This window comes from Aotus nancymaae, unplaced genomic scaffold, assembly GCF_030222135.1.
Source record: "Aotus nancymaae isolate 86718 unplaced genomic scaffold, 86718_ANA_hifiasm-v0.15.2.pri h1tg000029l, whole genome shotgun sequence".
NCBI classification, from domain to species: Eukaryota; Metazoa; Chordata; class Mammalia; order Primates; family Aotidae; genus Aotus; species Aotus nancymaae.
The window spans coordinates 25,560,677-25,576,692 of NW_026988442.1; the positions used below are offsets into that span (position 1 = coordinate 25,560,677).

General features: G+C 53.5%; 1 protein-coding gene across 1 annotated transcript in view; it reads right to left on the reverse strand.

Moving 5' to 3' along the window:
• CDH22 (cadherin 22) overlaps window positions 1-16,016 on the reverse strand; it is a 133,875-nt gene that overhangs the window by 19,324 nt on the left and 98,535 nt on the right. The window contains exon 8 of the mRNA XM_021669118.2: window positions 6,863-6,999. Within this exon, the coding sequence (XP_021524793.1) occupies window positions 6,863-6,999 (137 nt within the window). The remainder of the gene's footprint in view (window positions 1-6,862; window positions 7,000-16,016) is intronic.

A 16,016-nucleotide genomic window follows, 5' to 3' on the forward strand; every position in this document is an offset into this window, starting at 1 on the left:
CGCAGTAGTGGGGACCCAGCAGAGCTTGGACCCTCTTCTCACTGTCGCCCCAGCCCCTCCTTCCTCCCCAAGGGAATTAAATTGCATCCAAACACCAGGCTCTGATTAGAGCTGGCCAGCTGGGCAGGAAGATTTATCATCCCAATTACAAGCCCACCAAGACAAGCAGGCAGGACAGTGAAGCGCACGGGGCGAGCAGATGGGGGTGCTCCAGGGAAGGGGGTGTCAGGGCAGCCAGCATTGAACTCCTTGCACTCCCTGCCCTGTTCCCACACCCCTCCAGTGGGAACAGGAGGCTCAGGTGCCCTTCTCTGTCCCTCGAAGGAACTTCAACTATCTATTTGGCTTCCACATGGAGACTGGAAGCTTTGACCTTATTGGGGGGAAGTTTATTCCTCCCAGGGGTGGGGGAGGACTCTGGGTGAAGTAGGGACCCTGAAATTATAACATCCCTGAAATTCAAAGGGGAGATGGGGGAAAGTTTCCTTTCCCAGGGGGTCAGCTGGTCCCTAATGTTCTGTGCTGTCCTGCTGAGACCCCACGGATATCACAAAATCTTTGTTCCTGTTGGGCTCCATTGGGTACTCAAGGTGGCATAGGATCCCAGGAGTCATCCTGTCCAAGAGGAGCCCAGGCCTGATTTACACACCTCTGATGACAGGGAGCTCACTGTCTCTCAAAGCAGCCACTTCCATGCAGAGCTGTGACATGTCTCTCTCCTGGACAGCCACCCTGGAGCTCCCAACTACCTGCCCTGGCCTGCCCTGGTCCCTGAGCCCAAAGCTGAGCCTGACAGCCTCCCATCTGTTCCCCCAACTCCACGTTTGTCCCTTCCAAGCCACCCTTTCCACAAACCGAAGGGAACACTGGGGACCAAAAATCTGATCATGCCACTCTTCTACTCAAAGACCTGTCACTTCCAGGAGATGTCTGGTTCCTCATGGGACATCAAGGCTCTTTCTGTACAGGCCCAGTGAGCTTCTTCACCCTCCCCTTGCCTCACCTGCTCGCAACACCCTCCAGCCCCAGAGCCTGGCCAAACCCAGCCTCTCTGTTCTTAGAATGGGCCTCGGACTTCCAAGTTCCCAGGTCTTTGCACACAGGGGGCTTTCTGCCTGGAGCACCTGAATCCTCTTTCTGCCCAGGGAGAAAGTTCCTTGGCCTTTGAAATCCGGCTCAGATGTCCCCTCGGCCAGGTGCTGGTGCTCACGCTTGTAATCCCAGTGCTTTGGTTTGGGAGGCCAAGGTGGGAGGATTGCTTGAGCCCAGGAGTTGGACACCAGCCTGGGTAACATAGTGAGAGCCCCCTTTTTACCAAAACCAAACAAAACACACACACACACACACACACAAAACAAAAAGTAGATGTCCCCTCCTATGGGAAGAGTTTTCTGGCCCTTGCTGGTTGGGCTGTCCTACTGAGACCCCACGGATATCACAATATCTTTGTTCTTGTCAGGGTCCATTAGGTACTCAAGGTGGCACAGGATCCCAGGAGTCATCCAGTCCAAGGGGAGCCCAGGTCTGATTCACACACCTCTGGTGTATATGGCTGTACAGGCTCACTGAGCCTGTACGGAAAGGGCAAGTCTCTCCCTGGTCCTTAGGAATTGCCGTGACCTCATGACTTTCACTCTGTGTTGCTTTGGTTTGGGAGGCCAAGGTGGGAGGACTGCTTGAGCCCAGAAGTCTCTCCCACCCCGCTGTGAACTCTCAGGTCAGTGGTCAAGCCTCGTTCATCACCAAGTCCCAGAGCCCGGCCCAGGCTGGGGTGGGTGACAAGAGGCCCCAGAAAACACTGGCTGGGGGTACATGGCTGGTGGGTGTGTGCAGGAGAAACCGAGCACTGTCTGCTGCTCAGACCCCACTGCCACCTTCACTTCCCATCCCTGCCCCTTCCTCCAGCCTCCTCAGGCCCCCTTTATGGTCCTTCTGAGAGGCACAGACTGGGAGTCAGAAAGCCTCATGGGGGACTCCCTTCCTTGGCCTCTGTCTCCCCAGGTACAGAACAGGATGGGTATGGGGCTGGAGCCCATGATCTCTGACATTCCCTCTCCTCTCAGATTCTTTTTCTGACTATTAAGAGCACCTACTATGCGTCAGGCACACAATAGGCACCTGTGCTAGGCAACTGAGGCATATTATTTCTAATCTTTGGGGGATTTATGTTTTATGGAAAGCATTCAGCACAATCCCTGGCATACTGTAAGCTTTAAGTAAACAGAAGCTGCCATTATTATTATTATTTGTTTTTTGAGATGGTATCTTCGTCTGTCGTCCAGGCTAGAGTGCAGTGGCATAATCTGAGCTCACTGCAACCTCCACGTCCTGGGTTCGCGCCATTCTCTTGCCTCAGCCTCCCAAGTAACTAGGATTACAGACACCCACCACCACGCCCGGCTAATTTTTGTATTTTTACTAGAGATGGGGTTTCGCCATGTTGGCCGGGCTGGTCTCAAACTCCTGACCTCAGGTGATCCACCCACCTCAGCCTCCCAAAGTGCTAGGATTACAGGTGTAAGCCACCGTGCCTGGCTGGAAGCTGCTATTATTAATAGTATCATTGTCACAGCCATCCAGTAAAGTAGGTATGATTGTTACCATTTTATAGATGAGAAAACCAAGGTGACAAGATGGAGAGTGACCTGTCCAGGCCCACCCAACTGGGAATCATGCGACTAGAAGCAGTTCTTCCCCATCATGCATTCCTGTTTTTCCATCTGGACAGGCAAGCCTGTTCATTCGTCCATTCAGTAGATACACATGCCTACTGTGTGCCTAGCCTGTGTGAGTGCTGCAGGTATAGACTAGGCCCTGCCCTCATGGAAGGCACACTTTCCCGGGGAAGAGCGATCTTCACTGAATACTCACACCGATGCATCTATAAATCATAACACGTGCTCTGTGGCATGAAGGGAAAAGCAGGGTGCTGTGAGACGTGACTTGGCCTGGGAAGACCCAGATGGGGAAGCTTCTGGCAAGTCTGGTTAACCCTTTGCTGTCCTGGACATCTAGCTATGACCCCTCCAGATCAGCTGAGGGCTGGGTGACTCCTGAGAGTGTGGCTGGATGCTCCCCTGGCACTCCCCACTCCCAGTGTTGGCTTTCCAAGTCTCCCCTAGACCCCCCCTCAGTCTCTTTGAAGACTGTCCCTTTACAACTGCCCTTTCCACCGAAGGATTCAGACACAAATTGTACTTTAAATTCAATATCAGTCATTAATATTTCATGATTACAAAACGTTAAAGATAATGTCAGTGGAAGGAGCGTCTGCATGGGCAGAATGGATGACTCAGAAGTTCGGGGAGAGGGGAGCCGGCATACTAAGTGGCTCGGGAGTCTTTGAGGTAATCCAGTATGACAGGCGGCGGCTCCCGGCTGAGTGCAACATTCTCCGAGGTGCTCACCAAGCGCCGCCGCTGTGTATAAATATTTCCCCTCTGATTCTTGTCACCTCATGTTTGTTATGTCTGGGAGCAGGTGGGGCTGCTGTGACCCTCTGAGCTTCCCTTCTGTTTTTGAGGAAGCCAAATGGACGCTCTGGCGGGAGGGCATGGGGCTGGGCGGGCAGAGCCGGTGGCCATGCACCTGGGGCTCCTGCTGGCTCCTGGGAGGCGGGAGGTCTGGGGTCGAGCCTGCCCCTGCCTCGACTTGCTCTGTGATCTTGGTGCCATCCCTGTTCTTCCCTGAGCCTCTGTTCCCTCATCTGTAAATGGGGATAATAAGTTTGTCCTCATCTCATGGAGATGGTGAAAAGGAAGAGTGGGTCCATTATTTGTGACAGCTCTTTTTATTTTTTATTTTTGTGACAGAGTCTTGCTCTGTTGCCCAGGCTAGAGCTCGGGGGCATGATCTTGGATCACGGCAACCTCTGCCTTTAGGTTCAAGTGATTCTCGTGCCTCAGCCTCTCCAGTAACCGGGATTGCAGGCACGCACCACCGTGCCCAGCTAATTTTTGTAGTTTTTAGTAGACATGGGGTTTTGCCATGTCGGCAAGGCTGGTTTAAAACTCCTGCACTCAAGTGATCTGACCACCTTGGCTTCCCAAAGTACTGAGATTCCAGGCGTGAGCCACCATGCCTGGCCCGTGAGAGCTCTTGATCTTGTGCCAGCACCAGGGAAACTGGACTGGAGGGGCAGCTGAGGAGAGCCGGGCTCCGGAGTCAGGCAGGGTGGGGATGGGACTCGACAAATGACTTTGCCATGCTGAGTCAGTTTCCTCACTCACACAGTGAAGATGGCACTAGAATGGACACCCCTTAGGGATGAAGATTTCATGAGCTCATCACAAGAAAGGGCCCGGAACAGAGTTAAGATCAACAGATACCATCAACTGAGCACTTACTAAGCACCAACCACTAGGCTAAGTTGTTCCCATGAGCTATGCTGTTTAATCCTCCCACCACCTCTGTGGAGCAAAACCATTCCTTTTCCCATTAATTAATAACCTGGGTGAGGAGTGGGCAGGGGTTGGGGATCGCAGTGCAGAAAGGGGGGTCTCAAGCCCAGCGGCTAGTCTTTTCCTTTCAGGGATACATCTCCTTTCCCATGGTCAGTTACTGGGGTTGATGGATGGGACGGGGGTGGGGCTCAGAGAGCAGAGAGAGCCCGGAAAAGGGAGGCCACAGCATGTTGCGGGAACCAAGCATGCCTGGTTGGAATCCCAGCTTTGCCAGTGCACGTCTTTGGCAAGGAAGTTTCCTAACTCTCCGAGCCTCGATTTTTCCATCAGGAAAATGGGTGCTGATCATACTACTGATCATAATTCAATAAAGTTTGTGCTAGAAAGCATCTATCCCAGAATATATATTAAGCAAAAATTGTAAAATGTTTGTGGAGTACCCCTCCCCATTCTCTGTCCCATGAAATGGCAGTCTTACAGGCTTCGTATGCTATTCTAGCTACTTTCTGAAAGAGACCCACTGGGTAGAAGCACAATGCTTAACCCGAGAGGATATTGCTGCATGTGGTGGGACATTAGTCCAGTGACAGGTTGGTGGTGTGCGTGGGGGGGTTGTGTATTTGTGGGTAGAGAGAGGAGGCATTCCTGCCCAGCAGCCAGGCCAGTCCTCCCTGGCTTCCTCTGCAGAGCAAAGCCTCAGTTGCTACCTAGGGAGCAGGTTTGAGGAGGCAAGAAGGGGGGCTCTCTTCCCCCAAGTCCAGCCGCCACTTCCTCTCCAGCCACCTTTGTTATCTCCCTTTCATGCAGCGGAGGAGTGGATTCAAAGCCTCCAGAGCAGCAGGCACTGAGGTTTGAGCCAGCTTTATATTTCCTTTTAAACTGCAGTTGAAAGAGACGAAGGGAACTTCAGCCTAGGGACTTCCTCGGCCCCAGAATGGGCCAATGGGGCCTGGGAAATGGGGGGACGGCAGCTAGGGGAGGAGGAAGAGGGCTGGCAGAAGGAGCTTGGGGCAGGAGGGGCCTGGGGGAGAGAAGCCTGGGGTCCCGGTGGGCAGAGGCGGGTTTCAATGTTGCCTACCCGCCTGCAGCTCAGAGAATCAACCATATTCCTGTTGTCATGATTGCTTACTGGTGGCTCTGTTGATGCCTGAGATCTTAAGGGCTGACAGGACAGAGAAGCTGGGAGAGCAGGTGGAGGCCGCAGCGGTGGCAGTGTTGCTCTGGGCATGGAGGAAGCCCGAGGGCACTCCCCTTGCCTCTCTCCCCGTGCTCTCAGTTCCTCACCTCCACAGCCTTACTGAGCTGGATGCCATGTCTCAGGGCTCTCTCTCTTTCTTTTCCAGCTCACATTCCTCCCTAGCTGCACCAAAGTGACAGTGACACATACACACACACACACGTATTCTTCCAGAAACTCAAGCCGAGCACCTTGGAGTCATCCTTGACCCCTCTCCAACCCTCCCCAGCACATCAGCCCATAAGCAGGTCCCACTGGCTCTATCTTCAGCCTGTGTCCCAAAGCCAGCCACTTCCCACCTCCTCCTCCCCTCCTCTGAAGCTATTGCCCTAGGCCAGGCCATGGTCCTATCTCTCCAGAAGTATTGCTTTCAGCTTCTAGCTAAGCCCTGGCTTCTCTCTCGGGCTCCAGGCTCCTCTCAATGCAGCTGCCAGAGGTACCCTGTCTGAGAACATCCCTCCTGTCCCCAAACCCCTCCAGTGACTCCAACTTCATTTGGAGTAAAGTCCAGAGACCCTCCAGCGGCTCTGGCTGACCACGCTGCCCCTTATCATCCACACTGGCCTTTTTGCTGTTCCTCCAACATGCTTGGCAAATTACACCGCAGGGCCTTTGCACTGGCTGCTCCCCCTGCTTGGGATGCTCTTCGTTTAGATGTCAGCATGACTCCCTCCCCTTCTGAGGTCTTTGTTGAAATGTCTTTTCCTCATCTCTTAGATGTTCCCCTAAGAGAAGCAATGCCCCTCCTCCTCCCAGTTCCTTTTCCCAGCTTCCTTCTCTCCTTGTTTCTTCTTAGCACTGAACATCACCTGACATGCTATGTCCGTGCTTTCTCGGTTGATAGTTTTGTTCTCCCTATGAGGACAGGAGTTTTTTTGTCTTATTCAAGGCTGGATCTCCAGCCCCTAAAACAGGGCTTGGCATATAGCAGGTGCTCAGCAAATGATAAGAAAGCCTAGCTTGAGAACAGCCCTACCCCCTTGACTTGAAACCCCGCGGGATCTTTGCTCACACCCGTCAGCTTTTGCCCCCACCTTCACCCCTGTGGGATATTCGTCTAGTTTCTGTCTCTTTGCCCCGCCCCCAACCTTTGGCCCCTCCCTCATGGACTTTGACTGACATTGAAGCCTAGGCTCTGCCCCCCAGCCCTTGGCCTCTTCCCTTAGCTTTTGCTTTCTTCGCCCCATATTTGCCTTTGGAGGAGGCGCGGCCCCCAGCTCACCCGCCTCCATGGCCAGCACTGTGATGTTGTGCCAGCCGGCCGTCTCGCGGTCCAGCCCCTTGCCAGTCACGATGGCGCCAGTGTCCGCATCGATATCGAAGATCTGGTCCAAATCTGATTCGCGGTCAATGGCGTACCTGCGGGGGACAGGGCGGGGCTGATTGAAGGTGCCCCCGTGTCAAACGGAGCCCTTGCCCCGTCCCCCCACCTCACTCCAAGAGAGGGACCGCCTGCCTGGGACACACACAAGGGGCAGAGAACCCCTTGCGACCGAGGAGGAGCGGGAAGCGATTGGGTTTGCATCCCAGTTGCACGGGTAGCTGCTGTGACCATGGGCAGCCCTCAACCTTTCTGAACCTCAGTTTCCTCAGTTGGAAGGGAGCGAATAATTTGTACCCACAGTTGTCGTGAGGGCTGGAAGCTGGCAAAGTGCCTGGCAGTGTTAGACTCACTGATCTTTTCTTTTCTCTCCCTTCCTTCCTTCTTTCCTTCCTTCTTCCTTCCTTTTCTCTCTTTCTCTCTTCTTGTCTTCCTTTCTCTCTCTTTCCCTCTCTCTTTCTTTTTTCTTCCTTTCTTCTCTCCTCTCTCTCTCTCTCTCTCTCTGTCTCTCGTCTCTCTCTCTCTCTCTCTCTCCTTTCTTTAGCCAGGGTCTCACTCTGTTCCCCGGGCTGGAGTGCAATGGCGCCATCATGGCTCATTGCAGCCTGGATCTCCTGGACTCAAGTGATCCTCCTGACTCGCCGAGCCTCCCGAGTAGCTGGGACTGCAGGTGCGTGCCACCACGCCTGGCTAATGTGTGTGTGTGTGTGTGTGTGTGTGTGTGTGTGTGTGTTTGCAGAGACAGGGTTTCGCTATGTTGCCCAGGTTGGTCTCGAACTCCTGAGCTCAAGTGATCCACCCGCCTCGGCTTCCCAAAGTGTTGGGGTTATAGGCGTGAACCACTGCACTAGGCCGAGTCTCATCCTTTCCTAAGAGATGCCCCTGGAATTGAGCTTGAAGGCAGAGAGGCCAGGAGTGGGGATGGCATTCTGGGCAGGGGAAACGGAAGGGGCAAAGGCGCGCTGGCTGAGAATTATCCCAGGAATGGCAAACACTGTAAAATGGCTCGAACCAGGAAGTGGGGAAGAATTCGCCACCAGAGCGCACGGGCACAGCACGCAGTTGGCGTGTCCTGGGGAGCCAATGAGGAATTTTGAACAGGGGAGAGGGGGTCAGTTGTGGCGTTAGGTGGCTTCTCTGGAGGCCGCGGTGTGGAGGCCCCAGCCCAGGGACACGCGCTGGGTGAGTGCGGTGGGAAGGGGCCTGGGGGCACGACCGCCGGCTCCTCCCAGCATGCGCGAGCTAATCTGCAGCTTTTCAGTTGCCGCGTGAAAAAGCCCTTTGTTCCGCCTTCTTCCCGGGCCTTTGTGTGGCAGCTTCAGGCCTTAAAGGCCCATGTCCAACACATGTCTCCTACGGCGGCGGCCCAGAGAGGCCCCGCCAGCTTCAGCCGCCGCTTCCCCAAGCTGATAACATTGGTGGGAGTGCCGCGAGGCTGCGCACGGACAAAGGCCTCGAATGCCAAGCAAGCGCTCATTGTGCGCCACAACAAAGCAGCCTAGTAAGGAGGGGCCCCTGCGCAGCCACCCGGCCCCTCCTACAGGCAGGAGGAAAGGGGCCCTTTTGCAGTCTCCCCTAGTGGGTAGGTGAGGACCCCAGAAGCATTGCCTGCTGGGGGCCCAGAGCCCTGAGATGACCCTCAGTGAGGCCTTGGCTGCATTGCCAAACCTCTCTGGGCCTCAACTCCCCATCTCTGAAATGGGGATATTGATACCCAGTGGGACTGTGTGGGTCTGAAAGTAGTCAGAGCTGGGTTTGAGTCCTCTGCCACTGATTCTACCTGTGTGACCTTGGACAAGTCTCTTTCTGTTTGCTCACCTGAAAAAGGGGGTGACTGCTACTCACCCCACATTGCGGTGTTAGAGGAGAGGCGGGGCATACAGGACAGCTCTTAGGCTTTTCATGTTTACTGTCCTGGAGGTGAATGCCTATGGCAGACTGTAAAGCCTATGGGTGTAGTGGGAATTACAAGCCAATCCCCCAAACCCCCAGTTTAATGCTCCATCCTGTTCCTAAGCTGCTAAACTCATATTATTCTTGCCCCTGGCCACCTTGAGTCCCTCTGACCTGGATGAAAGTATGTGGGGAGGTTCAGACCCATGATTATAATTCCTCCCTAGCATGCATTTAACAGTTTGGAGAACGCTTTTCCCCCCGCCAGCCCTCCATTCGTTCCGTTATGCCCTAAACACTACTTGAGTGCCTTCTCTGTGCTCGTCTGTGCTAGACCCTGGAGATAAAGTGGCAAGTGAGATAGCAGAGGTCTCTGCCAGGCATCTTATGAGGCTGATGTGATCGCCCCCATTTTGCAGATGGAAACACTGAGGCTCAGAGAGGAAACTTGCCAAGCTTAGAGCTGCCAGATGTGGTAGTGCAGGTTGTGTCATGCATAATGATACCAGGCTGAAGTTGAGGAGCGGGGGTGAATTCCAGCCAGCCTCCTGCTTGCCCAGCCACGTGTCCTAGACCAGGAAGTATCAAAGGGGGCCTGTTTCTTATTTATAAAAGGTGACATGGGCTAGTGATGCCAATGCCCTGCTCAAGGGTGCACAGCGACTCTCACAGAACTGAAATTTGAAACCAGATTGGGGATTCTCTACCAGAGTTCTTTTTAGCCTGACCCACGGCCCATCCAGAGTTGAACCAGCCAAAGCCTCGATGCATGGAGCTTCAGGCCCCCTTTGCCCCAGCCTGGCCCAATCAGATACCTGAGTCCAGAGGAGGTTGAAGGAGGCTCCCGAGCGTCAGTTCAGCTGGAAGGAGCCTTGGAGACCTCCTCCCATTTTACAGGTGGGAGGATAGAGGCCAGGAGAGGATCAGAGACATGACTCAGCCTGGGCTCCTGGTCCCTGGTCTGGGCTGGGCGAGAGGCCGGGCTTATGGGAGGATGCCAACCGCCTTCTCGTTTCTCCTCCCTTGTTGGCTCAGAGCTCTCTCCTCTCTCCTCCCTCCATGCTGCTGCTGCTCCTCCTCTTCCTCCTCCTTCTCCTCCTTTTCCCTGTTTTTCTCTTTTGTTCCTTCCTTGAGAGGAAGGGAGGGGCTGGAATCTAAGTGGAGGCAGCTGTTCCCAAGGCCATAGGGCGGGGGCAGCGGGGACCCGCCATTAACCAGCTAAAGACTTGGGGCTGGGGGTCAGTGTGGCTGGCTGAACCCAGGTGTTTTTGTTCCAGCTCAGGGAGCCAGAGAGTGAGTGGGAGGGAGGGGTGGGAGGAAGCAGTGTATGGCAGGGACTGTGGCCAGGCAAATGTGGGGGTGGAGGGGTGGGGTGGGGGCGAAGCTTGTGCAGCTCACGTGGAGTACTCGCATGGGTTGTGTGTTTGGTCTGTGTTGTGGGTGGACAGTGTGTGTTTTGTGTGGCATGAATAGGTGAGTGGTGTGCCTGTGTGTGTGAGAGTTTGCATGATAGTTGAGCAGAGGCTCAAGAGACAAGCTCAGCCCTGGGTCTGGAGCCAGGTCTGCGTTACCTCCGGCAAGTCACTTCCATCTTTAATTTCCAGCACAATAGAGATGATAATCCTACCTTGTAAACGGTCCGGAGAATGAAACGCATGTAAGGTGCTTAGCTGAGTTCCAGGAAAATTATCCCATGAATGGGAACTATTGTCACTCTAATTATTATTCAGAGATGTCTGGCGGGGGTACACAGGAGTCCTCCCAGCCCAGTGTGTGGTTTGCATGTCTGGGGGCAGGGAGGGCACCACGCAGGGACACAGTAGTCTGAGAAGGACAGAAGGCAGCTGAGTCTAGAAGGTTCTGCTGAAATTGCAGTCCTACTTCTCATTTGGTGACAACGACCTGAAGGGCAGCAAGGGGAACTAGAGCAGGTGAGGCTGGGGGAACAGGGAGAGAATATGAGTTTGTGGCAGCTCGTGTGTGTGTGCACCCACACGTGCAAGGGAGGCCTGGGAAGGGTGCTTAGGGGTGAAATCTGGTGCCCATCTGCCTGGGTTTGAAACCTAACTGTGTGACCTTGAGCAAGTCACCTAATCTCTCTGTTCTTCAGTTTCCTCTTAAAAATGGAGATAGTCATACCTACCTCACAGGCTGGTTGTGAGGTGTGGACAAGTGACTACCCATAAAGCACTTAAGGCGGTGCGTGGTGTATAGATCAGCTCTAGCTTTTATTTGTTGAGCAAGACTTTGTGTCGGGAGCTCTTCAAATCCTCCCAGATGCCATCGTCACTCATTTTATACAGGAGGAAACTGAGGCTCGGAGAAGCCAGGTACCTTGCCCTGGGCCACACAGGGATAGCTAGTGGCAGAGCCAAGCTCCCATGTCTCTTCAGGGCCAGACGTTAAGAGCATTCTCTTAAGGAGCCAACCAGGTACACCTGCTGGCATTTCCATGTGTTAGCAACAGCACAAAATGCTGCTGTTGTCAAGGTTAAGGTGGAGAAAATGGGGCGGGTGCTGCTTCCTGGTTGGGGTGCACATGTGGTTTTCCTCTACATAAATATGTGCATCTATAATGCACACAGGCATAATAAATTGGGAAGGCTGCAGGCTTATGCACATACAGGCTTTCTGGTGTGCCTGTGTGTGGGCATATGAACATACATGCAGCCGGCTAAATGGTGCAGCTGCCACCCAAGCTGCTCGTGTGTGTGTGTGTGTGTGTGTGTGTGTGTGTGTGTTGGGGTGTAGTGGGAAAATCCTCTTCAAAAACAAAGCAGCCTGCTTCCTGCTCCACTGTCCCAACCAAGGGATTCCTTTCTGCTCACTCCACTCTATCTGTGACTCTTTCCCCTCTATGCCCTTTAAGCATATACCCCAAAGCACGCACATGATGGCTGGAAAATTGTATGTGGTTAATACTGGCTGCAGAATGAAAGGGAAAAAACCAGGTGTGCAAACCACCAAGAAAAATGATAATGACTATTTCCTGAGGGCCTGCTATGTGCTAAGCCCTTAATCCTTCTTCCAACCCTGAGCGCACCAGGCACAGAACTTAGTACGTGGTAGACATTTAATACCTATGAATGAGGCCCATACTATTATGATGCCTATTTTAGAGATGGGGAAACCAAGGCTCAGAGTGGGTGCATTGGCTTGCTCAAAACTCTCCAACTGAGCTGGGATTTGAATCCAGGTCTTCTCTGATTCCAAAGCCCTTGCACTTTCTGCTGCGCCGCACTGCGGGGTGCTGGGTGGAGAAATGAAGTGCTCCCTTCTTCTGCTGTAGTGTGGACTAGCTGTTTTTGATGTTCAAAGAAGACTCACGATGGGGCTAGATAGGAACATGGCTGGGCTGATAAATGGCCAGTCTATGTGCAAACCTGCCTAATCGAGAGGTGGACCCATCTGAGCACTTTCCTCCCTCCTAAAGCCTTCAGGTTAAAGTCCCACTGCCTACAGGATAAAGTCCCACTGCCCACAGGATAAAGTCCCACTGCCCACAGGATAAAGTCCCACTGCCCACAGGATAAAGTCCCACTTCTTCAGGTGGCATTCAAGGTCTTTCACTGCCTGTCTCCAAGTGCCCCCTTGTCCCTATCATGAGCTCATCCAGCTAATCTCCCTGCTCCCAAACTTAACCTCCTGGCTCCACGATCCTGTCCCTGCCACCTCCCCTCCCCATCATGTCAACCTGGAGCACACTCTCCCCATTCCAAGCCTTGTCCTCTTTGTCCCCCTGCAGAGGCCCCTTTGGGCAAACCACTGTGCCTCCTCTTCCTGGTGCATAAACTACTCACCCCTTCTTGGAGCTCCTCAAGCCCTGCCTCAGCTCAGGCCTACTTGGACCTGGATCTGTCACTGTATTTGTTCACACAGCAGCCCAGGCTTCCCACTGGTCCCTGTTCAACTCATCTCTGTGGCCGGTGCACAGGGGAGGGCACTGCACAAGTTTGGGAACTGCACCAACCACAAGGAGAGTAGGAAGCAGGGGTGAAACGGCAAAAGGCTAGATTCAGGAAGTGGTCGGTCATGGGTCAGACCCCAGTGCTTCCCCTTTTGAACTGGGTGGCCTTGGGAAGTCATTTTCCCTCTCTGACCCTCAGTTTCTTCATCTGTCAAATGAGTACGATGCGTTCTGAAGAGTAAATGTAGTAACACGAGGCACTGTCTATTCTCTCCAGTGTAGAGGCTCAGAAAAAATCTCTGTACTGTCTGCATTTCTGTAATTACCAGGCACTCACTGTTCCCTGCCAACCATACTGGGCAAAGTCTCCCAGGATGCCACTTCATTTCTTCATTTCCAGGGACGCGCCAAGCTTATTCCTGCCTCAGGGCCATTCTACTTGCTGTTCCCTCTACCTGGCATGCTTTTCCCCACATTTTTGCATGGATGGCTCCCCATCATTCCGATCTCAGTTCATGTGTCCCATTCCTGACCACTCAATTCAAAGCGGCCCTCTGTGGCCCCGATCCCTCCTTATCCTATCGCTCTGTCTATTTTCTCCATAGTGCTTTCAGCAATTATTCTACGTAACCATTTGCTGTCCGTCTCCCTGCAGAAGGCAAACTCCACGTGGGCAGGGATCCTGTTTTATAATCTCTGCTTCTTCGCTGCACAGAACAGTGCCGGGCACGACTCAATGCTGAGTGGCTGCCTAGGCCCGTGACCCTGAGAACACAGGCGCTGCCAGAATGGAACCCTTAGAGCAAGCTGCGCTCTGGCAGCACACATGGCCGGAGAGAACCCCTTCTCTGTCTCCCGCAGCCCCTCACTTCCATGTGTGTACCCCACAGTCTGGGAGCTCCACCCCAGCTCTGTCCTTGGCTGAGTCATCTTGGTGTCCCCAGGCCTGGCTCAGAACCTGGCACGGAGGAGGAGCTGGGTAAATGTTTGTGGCGTTAAATTGGACCAGTCTCAAGCTCCTCACTGCCTCCACATCTGAGGAGCCCCAGGGAAGGGGCCGGCAGAGAGAGATGAAAGAAGGTGAGAAGCAGGTTTCAAAGTTGGCCCTTTCAGTGCAGATAAAAGCAGGAGGGAAGGGAGCCAAAGCGGGGAGGAGGGAAAGGACTGAGGGGGGCGTGGAGAGTGGAAATGGAGAGGAGGGGAGCTGGCAGATGGGAGCACTAACCTGGGGCCAAGGACTTGCCTCCTGCTCCGTGTTCTTATCTCCCTGGGAGAGGCCGCAGAATCCTTCCCCCATCCCTGGCCTCAGCTCCCTGACAAACAGGGGTGACAATGCCTTATCTGGAGAGGTCTGAACTCAGGCCAGAGGCCAAGGGGGATGTTCAGAGACTGTGCCACCAGCCCGGGTGGAAGGGCATGAAGGAGTTCAGAGGCAGCAGGGTGGCACTGGCAGTGAGTGTGGTGAAAGCAGCGTGGGCATTCTGGGCTTCAGGACAGAGTCCGAGGTCCTCGGCCTGCCTCTGAGACCCTGTGAGACTTCACTTTTGTACCTCATCTCCTCCAGCCCCCTACAGCAATCATGGTCTGCTGTTCTCCAGGCACACCTACCACTCCTTTGCCTCTATACCTCTGCACAAGCTGTTCCTCTGCCTGGAATGTGCCTCTCCTCGTATTTACACCATACTCAGATACCCAACTCAGGTCAATTCCTGTCTCCTCTAGAAATCTTCCCAGACTCCTGGGGCTATCCCCCAATCTGAGAGTCCATGAACAGTTAAGCAGGATAGCATCTGTGTGTCTTGCCTAGGGCTGCCATGTAAGGTTGCACAGGCTGTGAACTGCACAATCCTAATAGAGCCTTTCAGACACACAATGATGGGAATGTTGCCCTCTGGAGTTGCAAAATGCAGAGGTCCTCAAATAAACTTTCCTACCACCTCTCAATGCCCAGCACAGAGCTAGGCTCATAGTCAGCTCAGGGGTTACTCATTGACTAGGTACAGGGGTTTGGGAATGAATCAGGGAGCCCCAATGCCTCCTTCCCATCCATCTAACACTGGCCACTCCCCCCACCCCTAACTGTCTCCTCTGGATCAGTTTCTTCTACAGCCTTTCCTCCCTCCTCTTTCTTCTATCTGAACTTCTTCCAACTTAGGCTACCATCAGGAACTCCCCAATACCTGCAGCTCCCAGACCCTTCCAGGGAACCCAGCTGGGATCCCTGCTCTGCCTTTGTCTCGCCTGTGTGTGTGTCTATTTCTTCCCTTGTCTGGCTTCCTCCCCAGGGCTCCCTTCTCTGTTTCCACATTGCCACGTCGGTCCCTCCTGTCCTCTTTCCATGGGTTTTTCTCTCTCTCCAATCTCTTCCTCTCATTGTTGGTCTCTCTACATCTCCGTGAGTCTGTTTTTCTGCCTCTTTTCTCAGTCTTCATTTTTATTTTATTTTAATTAATCTATTTATTTTCAGACGGAGTTTCACTCTTATTGCCCGGGCTAGAGCGCAATGGCGCAATCTCAACTCACTGCAACTTCTGCCTTCCGGGTTTAAGCGATTCTCCTGCCTCAGCCTCCAGAGTAGCTGGGAGTACAGGCGGGTGCTACCATGCCCAGCTAATTTTGTATTTTTAGTAGAGATAGGGTTTCACCATATTGGTCAGGCTGTTCGCAAACTCCTGACCTCAGGTGATCCACCACCTCAGCCTCCCAAAGTGCTAGGATTACAGGTATGAGCCACCGCGCCCGGCATCTATTTTTACATATCATTAATTCACCATATATTCAGCATGTGTCCACTGAGTGCTGAGGTCTGGGCTAGGCCCTATCGGTATAGCAGCGAACAAACAGATGGAAATCCCTACCCTCAGACAGCTTACCTTTCAGTAGGAAAGACAAACAAGGCCATCAGAAAAGCAGGTAGGGTGTCAGATGGTGATGAAGGCTAATGAGGAAGCAGCACAGGAGGACAGGGGATAGGAAGCATCAGGGCTAGGGGTTGGGGTGGAGCTGAAATTTTAGGAAGAGCAATCAGAGAAGGTCTCACTGAAAAGGTGACTTTTGAGCAAAGGCCTGGAGGAAGTGAGAGAGTGAACGATGTGTGTTGTGGGGGCTACTAGGGTGAGAACATTCTAGACCGAGGGATCGGCTGTAGCACAGACTCAGCGTGCAGGTGAGCTCGGTGTGTCTTCAAGGCTGTGAGGGGCCGGTGTGGCTGCGGCCAAGTGGACTGGAAAGGAGCGGGAGGTGAGGTCTGAGAGG